This window comes from Meleagris gallopavo, unplaced genomic scaffold (assembly GCF_000146605.3).
Source record: "Meleagris gallopavo isolate NT-WF06-2002-E0010 breed Aviagen turkey brand Nicholas breeding stock unplaced genomic scaffold, Turkey_5.1 ChrUn_random_7180001925710, whole genome shotgun sequence".
NCBI classification, from domain to species: domain Eukaryota; kingdom Metazoa; phylum Chordata; class Aves; order Galliformes; family Phasianidae; genus Meleagris; species Meleagris gallopavo.
In genome coordinates, this window is record NW_011188068.1 from 1 (window position 1) to 15308 (window position 15308).

Below are 15308 nucleotides of genomic sequence, written 5' to 3' on the forward strand. Positions count from 1 at the left end.
GGAAAAGAATATTAAAAACTAATAAAGTCACATTAGGGGTACTACAGTGACACTAAACGCTACAGAAAACATTCAATAAAAAGGATTTCTCAATATTGTGTAATTGTCTTCATAAATGTCATTCCTGTAGAAAATTTTCAGCATCACTTGGTGCAAAAAACTAAAGGAGAAACAGTCAGGAGTTATTGTAAGTCTGTGGTCACTCACGGGGGAAAAAAAAAAACTTCCTTAGGAAAACTAGAGGCAATTCTTCTTTACATCCTACCCAGGCTCTTCTTATTTACTGTATCAATGCAACAAGACTAACAAAAAATGATACGAGAGCAGTAAGGCCAATTTTTCTTAGATCAGTTGACAGGAGTGGTACAATCCATTTGTATTTTGGTCTACTGTTTTGGCTACTTATGTCACTCCAGTAAATGTTATATAAGACGTTATGACATTACTCATTCATTCTTTTCAGGCAGTTTCAGTGGGAGTGCTAGTTCCTAAAGGCTGGGGGTGATTGCTCTTTGTAATTTATGCAAGGACATCTTTGTATGGCAATGAAGATCTTCAGAGAGGCTGACTGGGGAACTTTCTGAATAACAAAGCATAGGATCTTTGACCACATCCTAACATACCTTTCCCATCACTTCTGAAGCTATATTTTTAGCAGGTTGCACCTCCAAGGAAAGCAAAGCTATTATTAGTTTTCAGACTCAGGTACAGAAAAGAAATCAGTGACAATAGTGAATATATCTACTTCCAATGAAATCATTATTTTTTCCCCAGACATGCAATTTCTTCAAATAACAATACTGAATAATGGTTTAAAGATGAGTCACATGAAATAGTTTATAAAATTGAGGTGATCTTTTTCTGAGGTTTTTTAGTCCTCTACAATTTAATAAACTTTTATAACTGCATTTCTATTCTCTGTTTCACATAAAATTATTTTGATTAAATCCATCGTTATTTAGCTTAGATGAGCTAGCTCCTGAACAAGAACAAATTAAGATCAAGATTTCCTTTTTTTTTATTTATGGAATTTCAATGTTCATTAAGCTTATTAGCAAGTTATTATGAACACTGCACTTCAATAATTATTTCACTACTCATTTATTTTTTTTTTACTGTAGAACCATACGATACATTATTCCTCAGGAAAACAACACTGCATTAGCACCAGAATGATCATCACTGTGTCATGTTGCTTAGATACTGTACATTTCAAGTTTGATGTATTTTATGTAGGCATTTTACTTGCAAATAGCAATCCAACAGTGCTTCATATAATACATATTCAGAAAACATTCGTTAGGATCTGCAATTTACAATTTCCTATGGAGAAGAAACAAAGTCATTCCTTAAAACAAGCTTTTATATGTTCAGCAATATTAAATCTTAATCACAAAATTCAACACATACCTGTTCCCAGGCAAAGACGTGTTGATTGAAGTAGAACTGAATCTGTTCATTGGCAATGTTGATACAGAGTTGTTCAAAAGAATTCTTCTTGAAATTCTCAAAGCCAAAGATATCAAGAATTCCAATGTTCAAACCATCATCACTTCCACTGCAAAGATTAATTATTTGACATTAACTATACTCATAATTGTTTTGTGAAAGCAAATCATAAGCCATATCTGTACAGCAAATGAACGGAATAGCCTTTACTAAATCAGATTTTTCTTTTAAAAAAAATCAATTTTTATTTGAAATACAATAAATGCACATAAATCCAAAGACATCTCTATCTGCAAACCAGATACTCTGAATCATCTAATGCCCAATTCAATTTATAAGTGTGAAGAAGACTTCAAATTTGATTAATATGTGCTAGTTAATAATCTACTGTAAAAAGCTGATGGTACAGAAACAACATGAGGTTCTTTTTGTTCCTTTTGTACGCAAACAGGCCTTATTCAATTGTTCTTTGGAACTAAAGACACTAGATATTATTTCTTCTTATTACATATTCACAACACTTTAAACTTCTTATTTTAACAGGAAAGTCTAAAGAAAGAATAGCTAGACCTCCTATGCATCTAAATAACTACTTGTATATTGAGCACTTGAACATCTTTGTGAAGGCCATCTCACAAACTGAAGTATTTCCTCATGGAACGACCACACGCAGAACTTTTCTTCTGGCTATTCCTTATCTCTTTTTGTGCTATTTCCAAAATAAGTCAGAAGTGCCAAATGAAAGTTCTTGCTGTGTTTTGCTCTCAACGTAGCTGTATCTTTGTAGTGAATGCATGTGTGATGTCTGTGTGTGCAGCTGGCACTGGGGCACTTGGGCTGTGCTGGCTCTGGCTCTCATTTTTGCTAGCTCTGCAGCACCACATGCCAAGAATCTGTGTACGGACTGCAAGGCCAAGTTTGGGTCAAATGAAACAGATTCAGTTTCTGTTTTCAGTAACTGGTTCCTCTAGCACAGCCCTGCTCCCAGCAAGGTCAATCCGAGCAGGGTGCCCAGGCCCATGTGCATGCAGCCTTTAGAAATCCCCTTAGTAGGCGGAAACCTCACAGCCTCTCTGGTCCCTGTGCCAGCACTCCATCACTGCACAGTGCAGCTGATGGGCAGGGGCAGCTCCTGGGCTCTAGGTTGTGCACAATGTCTCTGACCCTGAGCACCACTGCAAAGAGAATCATACAACTTCTACGGCTGGCATCTTTTTTATTGTTTCCTGCCCCTGCAAGTGCATTGAGAAGACTTAAAAGAGGAAACAATAAGCAAAATTTAAAGGCACATGTCCTGCTCTGGCAAATAATACAAATTTACAAATACTATTTTACTGGATGATTCTGTGTGGAGCCAGCAGCTGGACTCAACGATCCTTGTGATTCCCTTTCAAAGTGGGATTTACTATGATTCTATGAGACTGTGACCAAAGACATTTGCTGATTTTGACCTATATTGGTGACTACTTTGTCTATCTGGAAATTGTCTTTCCTCTTCAGAACTAAATTTAAAAAAAAAGAAGGAAATAAATACAAATTATTAATTATTTTACTACCACAAAAAACAGTGTAGACTTTTGTTTTTGTTTGTTGTTGTTATTTGTTTGTTTATAGCAAGAATTTCAGGTCAAACATTCTCCATACTCACCAGCATGGTAAGTATTCAATTTGAAAAAGACTCTTCTCAAAGAGAGGCACGCATTAGCAATGCTGCCTCATCTGTCATGTATTTTATTCAACTATCTACTGATTAAAGTTCTGCTTATTGCTGCCCTGTGGTAACCAAATTTTTGAAAGTTTAGATAGATTTTAGGATTGCAGCCTTGACTTTCATTTGATGCTTCAAAAATACAAAATCCAGAAAAATTTAGATTTGCAAAGCTATTTGTTATTGACATTCTGTTTCAAGTTCATGCTTCATCATTGATATTCCCAGCCAGAAAGAGCCCTGACCTACAGGATCTACAATGCAAGCTGCGTTATTTCTTCTTTAATTAATTAGCAAAATGCATTAAAATCTCATTCCCAGGATCTTTCTCATCTGTGTGTTTAAAACGTCACCCTGTAAGACAGCGTGGGCATTTAGCTCAGTAACTGGCTTTGGAAACTACCCTGATGTATATTTGTGTGTATATAAAAGCAATAATCACAATATAAGGAACAATGTGGGTGCACATGAGAGCAGAATTTGACCAATGTGGTCGACAGTTTAAAGGAAAAAATAATAATTTCAATAGTTACACATAATCTACAAATTGTTAAATGAGTAAAGGTTAAACAGAAAAACGCCAGATGCTGTACTATCTGTATCTACTGTATTGCCAATGCATAATATAAATAGTATAAAAAACATCATTTAACATGAGAACACTAAATACTTCAATGTAGACCACACTCCTTCCATAGAAGATTTTTCTTTATTCTGGAAAAGTACATTTTACCTTAAATGTTTGTCAGGTTTGAGAAGAGTGTTGATGCGATTGACTATCCAGCTGAACAGGCGCCCATAGAGAGCTTTGGCCATTGCATCTCTGACATCAGTGGCTTTTTCCACAGTATTGGGACGAATAATTGTTTCTCCTCGAGTCACTACACAGTGAGAAGTGAGGGCCTCTTGCAGCTCGTCTGCCTGAATACACAGCAAGGATGCACCTGGAAGATAAGGTCACAGCTCAGAGGCAGACTTCTGAAGAAAAAAACACACACTTTTGTCGTCAAGGCTGCAAGTATAACGTACTACCAAACAGTGGCTGAATCAAAGTCTTAAATTAAACCTGCAAGTGGGGGTGTTCATACAAACCGATGGTCAGTACCTATTTCAGTCATCAGCCTTTCTGCCTTTTGCTGTATTACAGAATCATAGAATGGCTTGGGTCGGAAGGGACCTCCAAGACCATCTAGTTCAAACCCCCATGCCCTGAGTAGGGTTTTCAGCCACTGAATCAGGCACTAAATCGGGCTGCCCAAGATCCCATCCAGGACTGGAGCATCTATAACTTCTCTGGGCTGCCTGTTTCAGCACTTCACCAACCTGTCAGTGAAAAATGTCCCTCAACATAAAATCTAAACCTCTCAATTTTAACAGCAATCAGCAATTCAAAGCACAGGCATTTAGATGCTCTAAACTATTCCATCAAGGAGGCTGCTTCTCCAAACTGTCTATGGAGAAATGCTAGGGAATCTAGGTGACTGTTGGGAGCATGAAAGTTGTGAGGCGTGAATATCCCTCTGTTATATTCCATCCCTGTAATCTGCAGCTGTCTCCTTTTGCTTCTTTCCCAGTTGCACGACATTTTTCTATGACAAGAAAATGTGTAAGAAGATAGCATGAAGAGTTCATAGACTCCTCATCTGTAATTACTGAGAAAGAGTAGCAACTTCCTTGAGAATCATTGCTCCTCTCCTTCTCCAGCTAATTACAACCAGAAGTGTAAGGTAACCCTTCCAAATAATTAGTTAGATGCAGTTCAACATGTACGTGCATGGAACAAATAATGAAGATCCATGAAATAAACTGAAAAAAATATTCAAAATGTTAATGAGGTTCTCCTTCAAATGTTCAAATAACCTTGGAAAAATTCCAATGATTTTCTTTTCAAGCACCTGCAATGTTTGTCGTGTTTTCTGAATGCCAGCAAACTAGTTAGTCACATAAAACGGTTTTTTTTTTTTTCTTCTTACATTTGAATTCAGGTGAGCCTGGAATTAATCTAATTCCAACATTTAATTCCTCTTGCAAAATTTCCATGTGAATACAGCCCTCATTGATAACTTTTCACAATGAAAGACATTTGCTACTAAAATGCTAAAAGGAAAACAAATTCAAAGCAAGAAAAAACTCACAATTTTCAAGGGCTACTGGATTGGAAATGTTGCTCTTGTCAATCATGTGTTCAGATACCACTGCAGAAAATTCAATGTTACCCACATTTAGAATGGCAGCCAGAACACTGTATACGCTTCCAAGTTCCTGGAAAGTATATATACAAAAAAAATAGATGTAACACTTAGTAGCCTGAGAGGCTTCTCACTTGGGTGCATGTGATGGTTATCCACATGTTCTTTCCTAAGCTTGGAACACTTTCTCCCGTTGTCTGCCACATGGCTATTTCTTTTAGGAATACTTTCCCAAGCAATTATTCCCTGTTCTGTACAAGTAGAGGGAACACAGAGGATTATTATTTCCACCCTTCACCATGTCTGCAGACTCAATCTTGTCTAAAAATGTAATACCTACATCAGCAAAAATATTTTAAAAATCTGCATTTAAGTTTCTTGGATCACGGAAACAGAGTACTCCAAATAATAATAGGCCTGCAACCACTCCATCAATGTCATCAGGAAAAGAGCTTCACTGGGAGAAGAGTGAGAACTCACATCTCTATTTAGCAGAGAATTTTTCAAAATGTCACTAAGGAACAGAATACTCACCACAGTACTTTGGTGTGGACTGTATTTAAGTATATTTAAACTGAAATGTATAGATTTCAAATGTTTCAGTAGGTTCCAGAGATTCTGCCTTGAAATAGGGCTAATATTAGTCTGGACAGCAAAGTGATACCTACAGTAAATGATTTTAAGTAATTACATAGGACAAAATCTGATTACAAGATTTGTAATGAATGAAATAAGGTATTCTTTGCACATAGATTTTGAAATGCCAATTTTCAGCTGTGAATTTTCACCTGAACTGTGAACATTTTTCAGTATACTCAATGATCTGTATTTTCTACTCAGAAATGCTGAAGTGTTCCTGTAAAACAGACCCAGTTTTAAGCTAGCAATCTCCAGTACTACACACTCTGAGGCACAGAGTAATAGTGCATTTTATAAAGACCAGTTTTGTAAGTTTTATGGTTGTTTTACAATAAGCAGTTTTATAACTTTGATTAGTATTTTAAAATGACAATTTTCATAATTCCACAGCATTTTATTCCTGATATTCAGTAGTTTGCTGGTTCCATGTCAGGCATCATTTACTCCGATACAATCCTTACTTAATTGTTCTAGAGGACTCGGTCTTGTTTTCAGCACTTTCAGAGAAGTTAATCTAGCAGTTAATAAATTAATTATTCCAGTGACAGCAAGACAAACTATATGAGCACACTCGAAAATTATGCTCAGGATAATTGACTCACAGCTGATGTAGGCTTTAAGCAATCATTTACATTTTAAGCTTAGGGACACATAAAACACAGAAAATGAAGAGCTTAACTTCTGCCATTATGCTGTACAGTATGTATTGCTGCTGACAGTTCTATTCCCTTTCCCACCGTGTTCTAAATCTGGCTTGATCTGTTTTATACAGCATGATTACTGCTCACCTCAGCCAGTTCTTTCTATTAACTTTGCCTTGCAACTTGAGATGAAACAGTGTGATTTTAAGGCTGGGATATGGACAGTTACTATTAATGGCTGTGAGGCAGTTAAAAACAAATTTTAAAGAATGAAATCTTTATTTAGGTCTTAGTTTTAACTGAAGAAGATATTTTATTCAAGGCTTTCTGATAATAAAATACAGAATATGTATATATAGATCTTCCTTGGCACTGCAGGGTGAATATAAAAGCTCAAGGCTAGTTAGAAATAAATAACTTAGAAAAGGAACTCTGTTGTACAGCATTTTTTTCCTAATAGAAAAGAAATCATCCCTGTACATACACACTCTTATTTCTGGCAATAGCCATCACTCCTCTAAAGAGAGTGGTGTAGACATCCTGAGTTCACTCGGAAGGGTTGGGAAGCAGTATGTAAACACGAAAACAAACACTTATTCACACCTCTGCCACCATTTGGAAACAAGTCAAACTTCCCTTCCCTGCTGGCATCCTGCTCTGCCACCTGATGCAGAAATAGAGAAAGCAATGTCCTCTTGGCAGCTCTGGAGAGACATACAAGTGCTAGTTCCTTACAGTTTCCTTGTATCCTGTATCAGAGCCTCAACTAAGAAAGATTCCTCTGTTCCTTCACTCTTGCAAACACAACATCAGACAGGCTAATTCAACCAATGGAGAATGTAAGACAGATTATCATGGATGGGGCTCACTTGTAGCCACAGATTATTTATGTTGCTTCACCTACTTCTGAAATTGTGGCAAGTCATAATAATAATCATTCACAGATTAAGCTCATTGTGGCTTACTGAGGAAACTGAATGAAGACGCGTGCTACATCTGCTTAATGCAGCCAGTGATGGTATTAGAAGTGAATCTTTAATTTGTAAGAATGGTCTCCTCTTCTGGATGATCAGGACTATTCTTTCCATCTATCAAAGTGAACAAAAGAGTGTGGAACAAGAACAGACTACTTGCTTTACACAGTATTAATTAGGGCATATCAAGGTTTTTGGTGAGATAAAACTGCTACCAGTGCTGAATTGTGCATATCCTCCCAGGCTGCTTCTAGAGTGCTGAAAAGTACAGGTGTGAAAGGATGTGTGATATTATTACGAGCAGTTATGAATAAGCACACAGAGGAGAAAGAGACTGTGAACTCTGCTGTTACTGCAGCTTAATGTAGAAGGAGTATGGAGGAACAGAATGGATGTTCTGCTACCAATTCAAAAATATTGAAGGAAACAAGACATCCTGAAATTAACAGAGTAGTTTTCCGAGAAAAACTTCTTACAAAATATGATTTTGATAGACAGACTAAAACATGCATCCATTCTGCAGCAATAGTTCTATATTTCACAGATATCATATGGGTTGTGTTCCTGCTATCATTTGTGATTGATAAAGTCAGTGGTAAACTATAGCCAAGATGCACAGCTTCTAAAATGAGAGAACAAGGGTGCAGGATGGGGTTTATTTCCCTTGCGTCATATTTTATAAGTACAGAGGCATGGTTTTAACTACAATTACATGAAAAACAGCCTGGTGAGAAGGATTTAATGGCCAATAGAGCAATGGTATGAGATGATAAAGGAAGAATGGGTTCAGTTAATGTTCAGTGATCAGATCCACTCTAAAGGAATGTAAAAACTTCACTCAACTTTGTCTCTGGAGTTGTGAAAATTTATTGAGTTCATCAAAACCCAGATAAACTCAATGAATTTTTAGAACTCTCACCATGGACATCATCTTAAACCAGAGATGAAGCTCATATTCGTAGTCCCAAAATTATAGACTAATAAACAGTTACAACATTTTCTATGCATTTAATTTGCAAAAGCCTTCTTTCCCCAATCACTCAGCTGTGCTGTGTTCACGATCATCAAAGCCTTGTTGACTAACATCATTTTATTAGTTTATCTATGCCTTAAAACCTTAAAAATTTAAATGTAGCATATAACAGCAAGTTGACCACGTAATATCATAAAAACACTACTGCTAAAGGAGGAAAATAACAAGGGTGATTATTTCAATTTTTTATTCATGTTTTCCCTTATCAAGGTAGCCATTAAAATTCATTAGAAAGGGTTATCAGCACTCACCTCCAGTGTAAAACCTATGACTTTGAAGCACTGTTCAATTAATTCGAACTGCGACTTATAAAAGCTATTGTTCATAAAGTCTTGCACTATTCTGAAATGATCGTTTTGCAGATATCTGGAAGAGTTGACAGAGTTAGAATTTAAACGAGGTTAGGAATTCAACACCATCACATTTCTAAGGAATCAATTTTTGTAAAAATAAACAGTATTACCTGGGAGGTCTATATTCTGGCAATTTGTAATGTGCCAGTTTTTTCTTTTCTGCAAGACCAGCATAAATATAATAAAAAATATGGAAATTTTTCTCTCCTCTGCAACAAGAAAGAAACTTGTTTAGAAGTGTATCTATGTCACATTTACTGATGACATACACGCTATAATTAAATGCTATTAAGGTAAAGGACAAGGCTCACTTGAATTGCCAGCAGAGAGAACAATGCTCTCCACCAACAGCTTCAGGAGTCCTTGAAATTCATGCTTCAAGCACTAACCTCCTATAGTGCCTCTCAGGCTAACCAGTTCAGCAGCATTTTCCTGTGAATTCAGATCTCTAAACACCTACCCAAAGAACATTTGAGGCACCTAAATGGTTTGCTGACCACCTGTCTCAGCATGTGGCAAAATGTAAATACCAACTAATGGTGACAGGAAAAAAAAACACATATTAAGTTAAGAAAAAGGTAATATTTTAGGGAAAAAGCTAATTTTATCCTGAAAAAGCACTTTCTGTGCTTATGTTCAACTCGGGAATGAAAAAAAAGCTTTTTATAAACCTGCATCTAACTTTAAATTGTTAATAAAAAAATTGCCAGTGAGATTCAGAAATCATTCATACCAGAAATACGCAACAGACAACAAAGTCATACAGAACGAATAAAAATGAGAAAAGACCAGTAAGCAGAAAAATGTAAAACAACAAGATTCCTTGTCTCAAGCTCTATCTTTTCTATCATTACTAAGATAGAAACAGAGTAAGTATAATAGTTTTACTATATATCATGATAGAAAATACATTTCAATAATTTTAATACATTAGAAATGCCATTTAATTTTTCTCTTATGAGATATACACACAACAGAAATGGCTCTGTATTGCACTTGGTCTGTAATCCTGCATAAACCAGATCCAACTAAATTCGCCAAAGTAGAAAATGAACATTTTGCAAACAAATCTAAAATACTAGAGGAAACATAAAGCAATTAAGGCAAAGCCACATAATTTATATAATACTAAAAGTTTGCGTCAAAGTAAAATTTCGATTTCTCCATAATTTCCACAAAGAACCATTAGAAAGCTTTTAATTCTTTAGATATTCCAATATACCTTTTATACATCAGATATGAACCTTCATGGGATTTGTTTAAGCAACCGTGGAGGCAATGAAAAAAAAATGGGAGTAGTTTTCAATTAGCTGACAGAACTATTAACTGTTCATATATCATTTATGTAAAAAGCCACATCACAACACAACCACACAAAGCCCTCACAGTACTCTTTACTCTTCCTTCTATTTTGTCCTGAGATAATTTCCATTATTGTAAGCCTTCTCTGTAAGCCTCAAATGAGGTGAAAAATTATTTTTATACTTTTATACTTACACTGCCTGGTGGACAACTCTGGATTTTTCAAGGAGGTACTCTGAAATCTGAGCTCCTACTACAGTGCCACCACAAGTAAATTTCATTTCCAAATATTTTCCAAATCTGCTGGAGTTATCATTGATGATAGTGCCTGCATTTCCAAATGCTTCTACAAGGTTATTCACCTGGAGGATTTTCTCCTGTAGAGTCCTGTTATTAGCCTAGATATGAGAAAGACAGTGCTTAAAATTAGCAGTAATCATTCAAATACATTCCTTCTTAAGTGCTTCTTTCCTATTCCAGTTTGCACCATGTAGTGTGACTTTTGTGTAGTTCAAAATGTTGCATTTGAGCCTTTTTCCTTTTTTTTCCTGTATCAGTGAGTGAACCCCGTGCAATACAACCCTTACACACAGGCTTTGCTTCATGAGCATTATGTCAATGGGACTCCTTCAATACTTGGAGTTGGGCATAAGCTTCCGAACAGAAATGAACAAATGGGTGTGCTATCTGTTGTTTATTCAGCCATTCATCTAATCTTGCTGCTTTGCTACAGTCAAAGAACAGATCAATCTGTTTCTGTAACAAGGTAAGGCACATCTCACACCTTGACTCATTAGTGTGGGTGACAAGAGCACAGGTGCTGTGGCACAGACTAGCAATTACAGATTGTATCCACATGGGGGTTGGATCCTGTCCTCCTCATTTTCACTCCAAGTGCAACTGCATGAATGAGATGAAAGCCAGCTCACACAAAACCAGCTGAGTACACTCCTTCATTTAAACATGTAGGCATACCTTCACTGAAGGAGTTTTTCATTGGAGTAAGGAATATAAGATTTCAGAGGGAAAAATATTTCACCTTGTATAGACAAAAGCTGTCTTTGAGTTTTTATCAATCACACTGATCAATTAATTTTCCTCATCAGATACACAGGTCCCTTTCCTCCCATGAATCTCAAAGAAACATGGCCCTGCAGATTTAAGAAGGCATCAAATTGCAATGGAATGAATAGAGGCCTTACATCACAAATAGAGTGTGCCATTGCTCATATACATGGAGCCTTTGATACAATGGACTTTCACAAACTGACACATACTTGGCTGTCCACTATACTTTTGAATAAGTAGACTCATAATCAGTGGTCATTCCTACATAAAGCATATGGAAAGAAAGGCATGCATATACCATGAAGCATGTCACAATATAGCATTCTGCAGAATGGATGGCTGGCTGAAAGTGGAAATACACAATCAGTTTCTGCGGTCCATCACTTGACATGGCTTGCCTGCTTTTACAATCCATGTTACCATCTGTTTAAAGTTGCACTGCACCACACTAGTGGATCAGTTTGCTAGCATATCACTTGGGAAATGCAAAATCCCGTTCTGCTAATTATGATGATTACTTCCCAGAATGAACATATCCAAGTGATAGCAAACTGGTTGTGGTGAGAGGCAAAAAGCTCTAAGATAATTTTATTTAACAGTTTGGGTGATCAGAAAACATTCAACTAAACTGGCATAAGCTCTCACTGGAGGGGGTACTCATAGGAATTCTTTGGAAAATGTTTACTGTCTTGGTCCTCTAACAATGCCTGCCCCGGATTCAGTCATTCAATTAGATCTCAGATACCAAAGTCTTACAGAAGCATTCCCCCACTGAATCATACCTTGCCCAGGACAGTGAGCTGCTGAACTAGAAGATGGGCACTTTGTGTCTTGCCAGCTCCACTTTCCCCAGAAATAACGATGCACTGCAGAGAACAAGACCATAAGTCTGAGCTCATTACATATCTCTCAGCCTAGTAAAAGATATAAATAGGTCACCTCATCTTTACCTGATCAGAGTTGTATGTCACCATGGACTGATAACCAATGTCAGCAACAGCAAAAATATGAGGAGGGTTGGCAGTCCGTTTGGCTCCAATATACAGTTTGGAATGCTAAGCACAAGAAAAATGAAAACATTATCTTTGTCTCCTTAATGACTTTTTTTCACTTAACTTTCATTTTCAAATTACTGTACATCATCCTTTTGAGCAGTATTGCTGCTTCTGAGTGAGCAGTTACTGCACTCACTATATTGTGGATCTGCATTTAGTACTATAAGAACTGCTAAAAAAGATAAAAAATAATTTTGTATGCTTCCAGCTTTATGCCACAAAACTTGAATTATTAGAATAAATATAATGTTGCCTTATTTATTTAATTTAAAATGAAATGACACTTTACATCCTCTTGCTTTTTCTGCATAATACTGATGTCTAAACTTCAGAAAAGTAACTGATTAATTAATAATGGCAAATTATGTATGACCCAAAATTTAGTATCTGTTCCCTTTGTATAGTGAAAGGGCAAATTCACAAAAGTTAAAATTTTACTTAATAGCTTTGTGAACTGTCAGATCAATTAAATAGTTATGATTTCCACAGCTCTCTTGGGATGAAACGTCCCCACCTTCTACATGCAACCAGTTTCCCTGGCAGAAGTTCTCCACAGGAAATGGAGGAGGAGGAATGCTCCCTCCTACCAAAAGGAATAAGATTCAGGCAAATTAATGTATGCATCTGTACAAATACTACTTCTGAACTAACTGCTCATAGTAGTGGTGATCTTGTCAACAAATCTCATGAATTTTAGCGCAATTTATCTCAACTCAGAATGAATACTAAAAGTCACTGAAAGAACAGGGACCTCAAAAATCCTTTTTCTATCTATTGATCAAAATAAGTGACTTGCTCAGATATAGCCATCGGCACTTAAGACATGATATAAGCCATAAGCCATCTGTAGGCATGAAGAGAGGTTTTTTTGTTTTTGTTTTTGTTTTTTAGTTTCTCATTTCTATGTTAAAATTCAACACAATAGGGATGTGTATCAACAGGAAATTAAAACGACTACTGTATTGGTAACTCTTTTTCAGAGTGAATTGAAATAAATCTCAAGAACAGCTTTACTTTATACTTATGAACAGTCATATTTTCTTGGAAATAAGTGCCAGCAGAAAAGAATCAAACTAAATTTTCACACCTGTGAAGAATAAATGTCTACATTCCGAAATGGATTGACAGCTATAAGAATGTCCCCAACATATGTGTAGATCTGATCCTTGGCATAACTCTTCTGCAACTGCTCTGTCACTGTATTCTGATGGAGAAAAAAAAAAGAACACTGTCTCACAGGGGGAAAAAAATAATATAAGGAAAACAGACAAAACATGAATATAGTTACAATGAGTGAAGAGGAGAGAAAAATAAGACTTTAATGGCCAGGAATACGCATTATCTTAATCACAGATAAGTAATACTTTCAAACACCCTGGCATTCATAATTGCTTGTGTCCAAACTCCCTTTGAACAAGGTACACTTACCAATCCCCAAGTGGCTATAGAAAAATTAGTTAATAAGTAGTGTTTTAGTCAGTACCAGTTTATTTATGTACAGCCTGATAGAGGAAGAATGACCGTTTACAACCACTGATGGCCTCTATCATCTGCAGATAATGTGTGGTGGCCTGATTCTTCTTCCTGTTTTTGAACCTTAAGCCATAAACACAGCAGATTTCTCGCCATCTTTATGCACGCTTCCCACCTCACAGTAGACTCGCTTTTGATCTTTGACAAACCAGTGGGGTTCCCGAGGAGGGCAGAGCCTCAGCTGACATAAATTGATCTCAATGCACCTCTGCACCAAAGAAAATCAGTAAGAACCCAGCCTAGGAATAGTATGGTAAGCTAGTTTAGGACAACTCTGTATGTACAAGCAACAGGTGACAATGTGCTTGTTCTTGGATCAATTTCAAGTTAACGTATCATTACAAATCAGCTATTTAGCTGGAATAAAATCTAGTGATATACATCCAGTTAAACAAATGGTACTACTATACTACTCAATTGGAGGTTTTAACTGCAGAAGGTGTTTTACCGTACAGTTGGAATCATTCCAGAAAAATCTCATCTAAAATTGTTTGGCATAAAGTGAAATGCTATTGTACACTTACACAATGGAAGTGCATGACTCTATGTTCTAATATCCAATTATATCTCCTCAAGAAAACATGAGAAAGAAAGTTCTTACCTCATCCAGTACCTCCAAGGTGGCTAAATCATCTACATCTTCTTGGTTTGAAACTAGTGACTTACTGTAGTTCCCTTTCTTTGTATGAATACGTTCAAATCTAGAAAAGACAGAATAAATGTTCTTGATGTAAGGAAACAGAGTATATCTTGCATCTGTAATCACCTTGACAGCAATTCAGCCAAAATATCACATATTTCCATTGTTCTGAATTCAAATACATGAATGTTTGAACAACAGAACAGGAATTTTTTTTTTTTTTTTTTAGTACTGACAGAGCATTCAGGATGGTAACACTTCTAGCTTAGCAATGATGGCTGAGCTGCTCAGACTGTTGAGCAAAGTGCTACAGAACCACTGGAGTATGTGAAATACATCCTAATCCAGAAGAATTTTCTTGTACTTTAAAGGAAAAAAAAAGTATAAATTAGAAACACATTTTAAAAGTTCAAATATTTTTTATTAGGATTAAATTTCAGTAAAGTTTAACTTAAAATGTATTGTGGTTTAACCCTGCAGTAACTCAGCACCACATTGTCATTTGCTCACTCCCTCACTTCCCAGTGGGATAGGGAAGAAAATCGAAGAAAAACAAACAAAGTAGAACTTGTGTGTTGAGACAAATCTATTTACTAAGATAGAGAAAAGGAAATTGATAACAATTATTATGTGTGTGTATATATATATTATATATATATATAATTATGTGTGTGTATATATATATATTTTATATATATATAAAACAAGTGATGCACAAGGAATT

The 15308-nt window shown here is 36.1% G+C and overlaps 1 protein-coding gene across 1 annotated transcript; it reads right to left on the reverse strand.

Annotated features, from left to right (window-relative positions):
- Window positions 1–1410: 1410 nt before the first annotated feature.
- LOC104916634 (myosin-IIIa-like) lies at window positions 1411–14645 on the reverse strand (the record flags this gene model as incomplete). Its single annotated transcript, XM_031557664.1, has 10 exons — window positions 1411–1558; window positions 3891–4101; window positions 5293–5419; window positions 8885–8999; window positions 9097–9195; window positions 10484–10686; window positions 12139–12222; window positions 12307–12411; window positions 13499–13615; window positions 14546–14645. Coding segments are annotated over 10 exons (1309 nt in total), but the record flags the coding sequence as incomplete, so codon positions are not given.
- Between the last annotated feature and the right edge of the window lie 663 nt (window positions 14646–15308).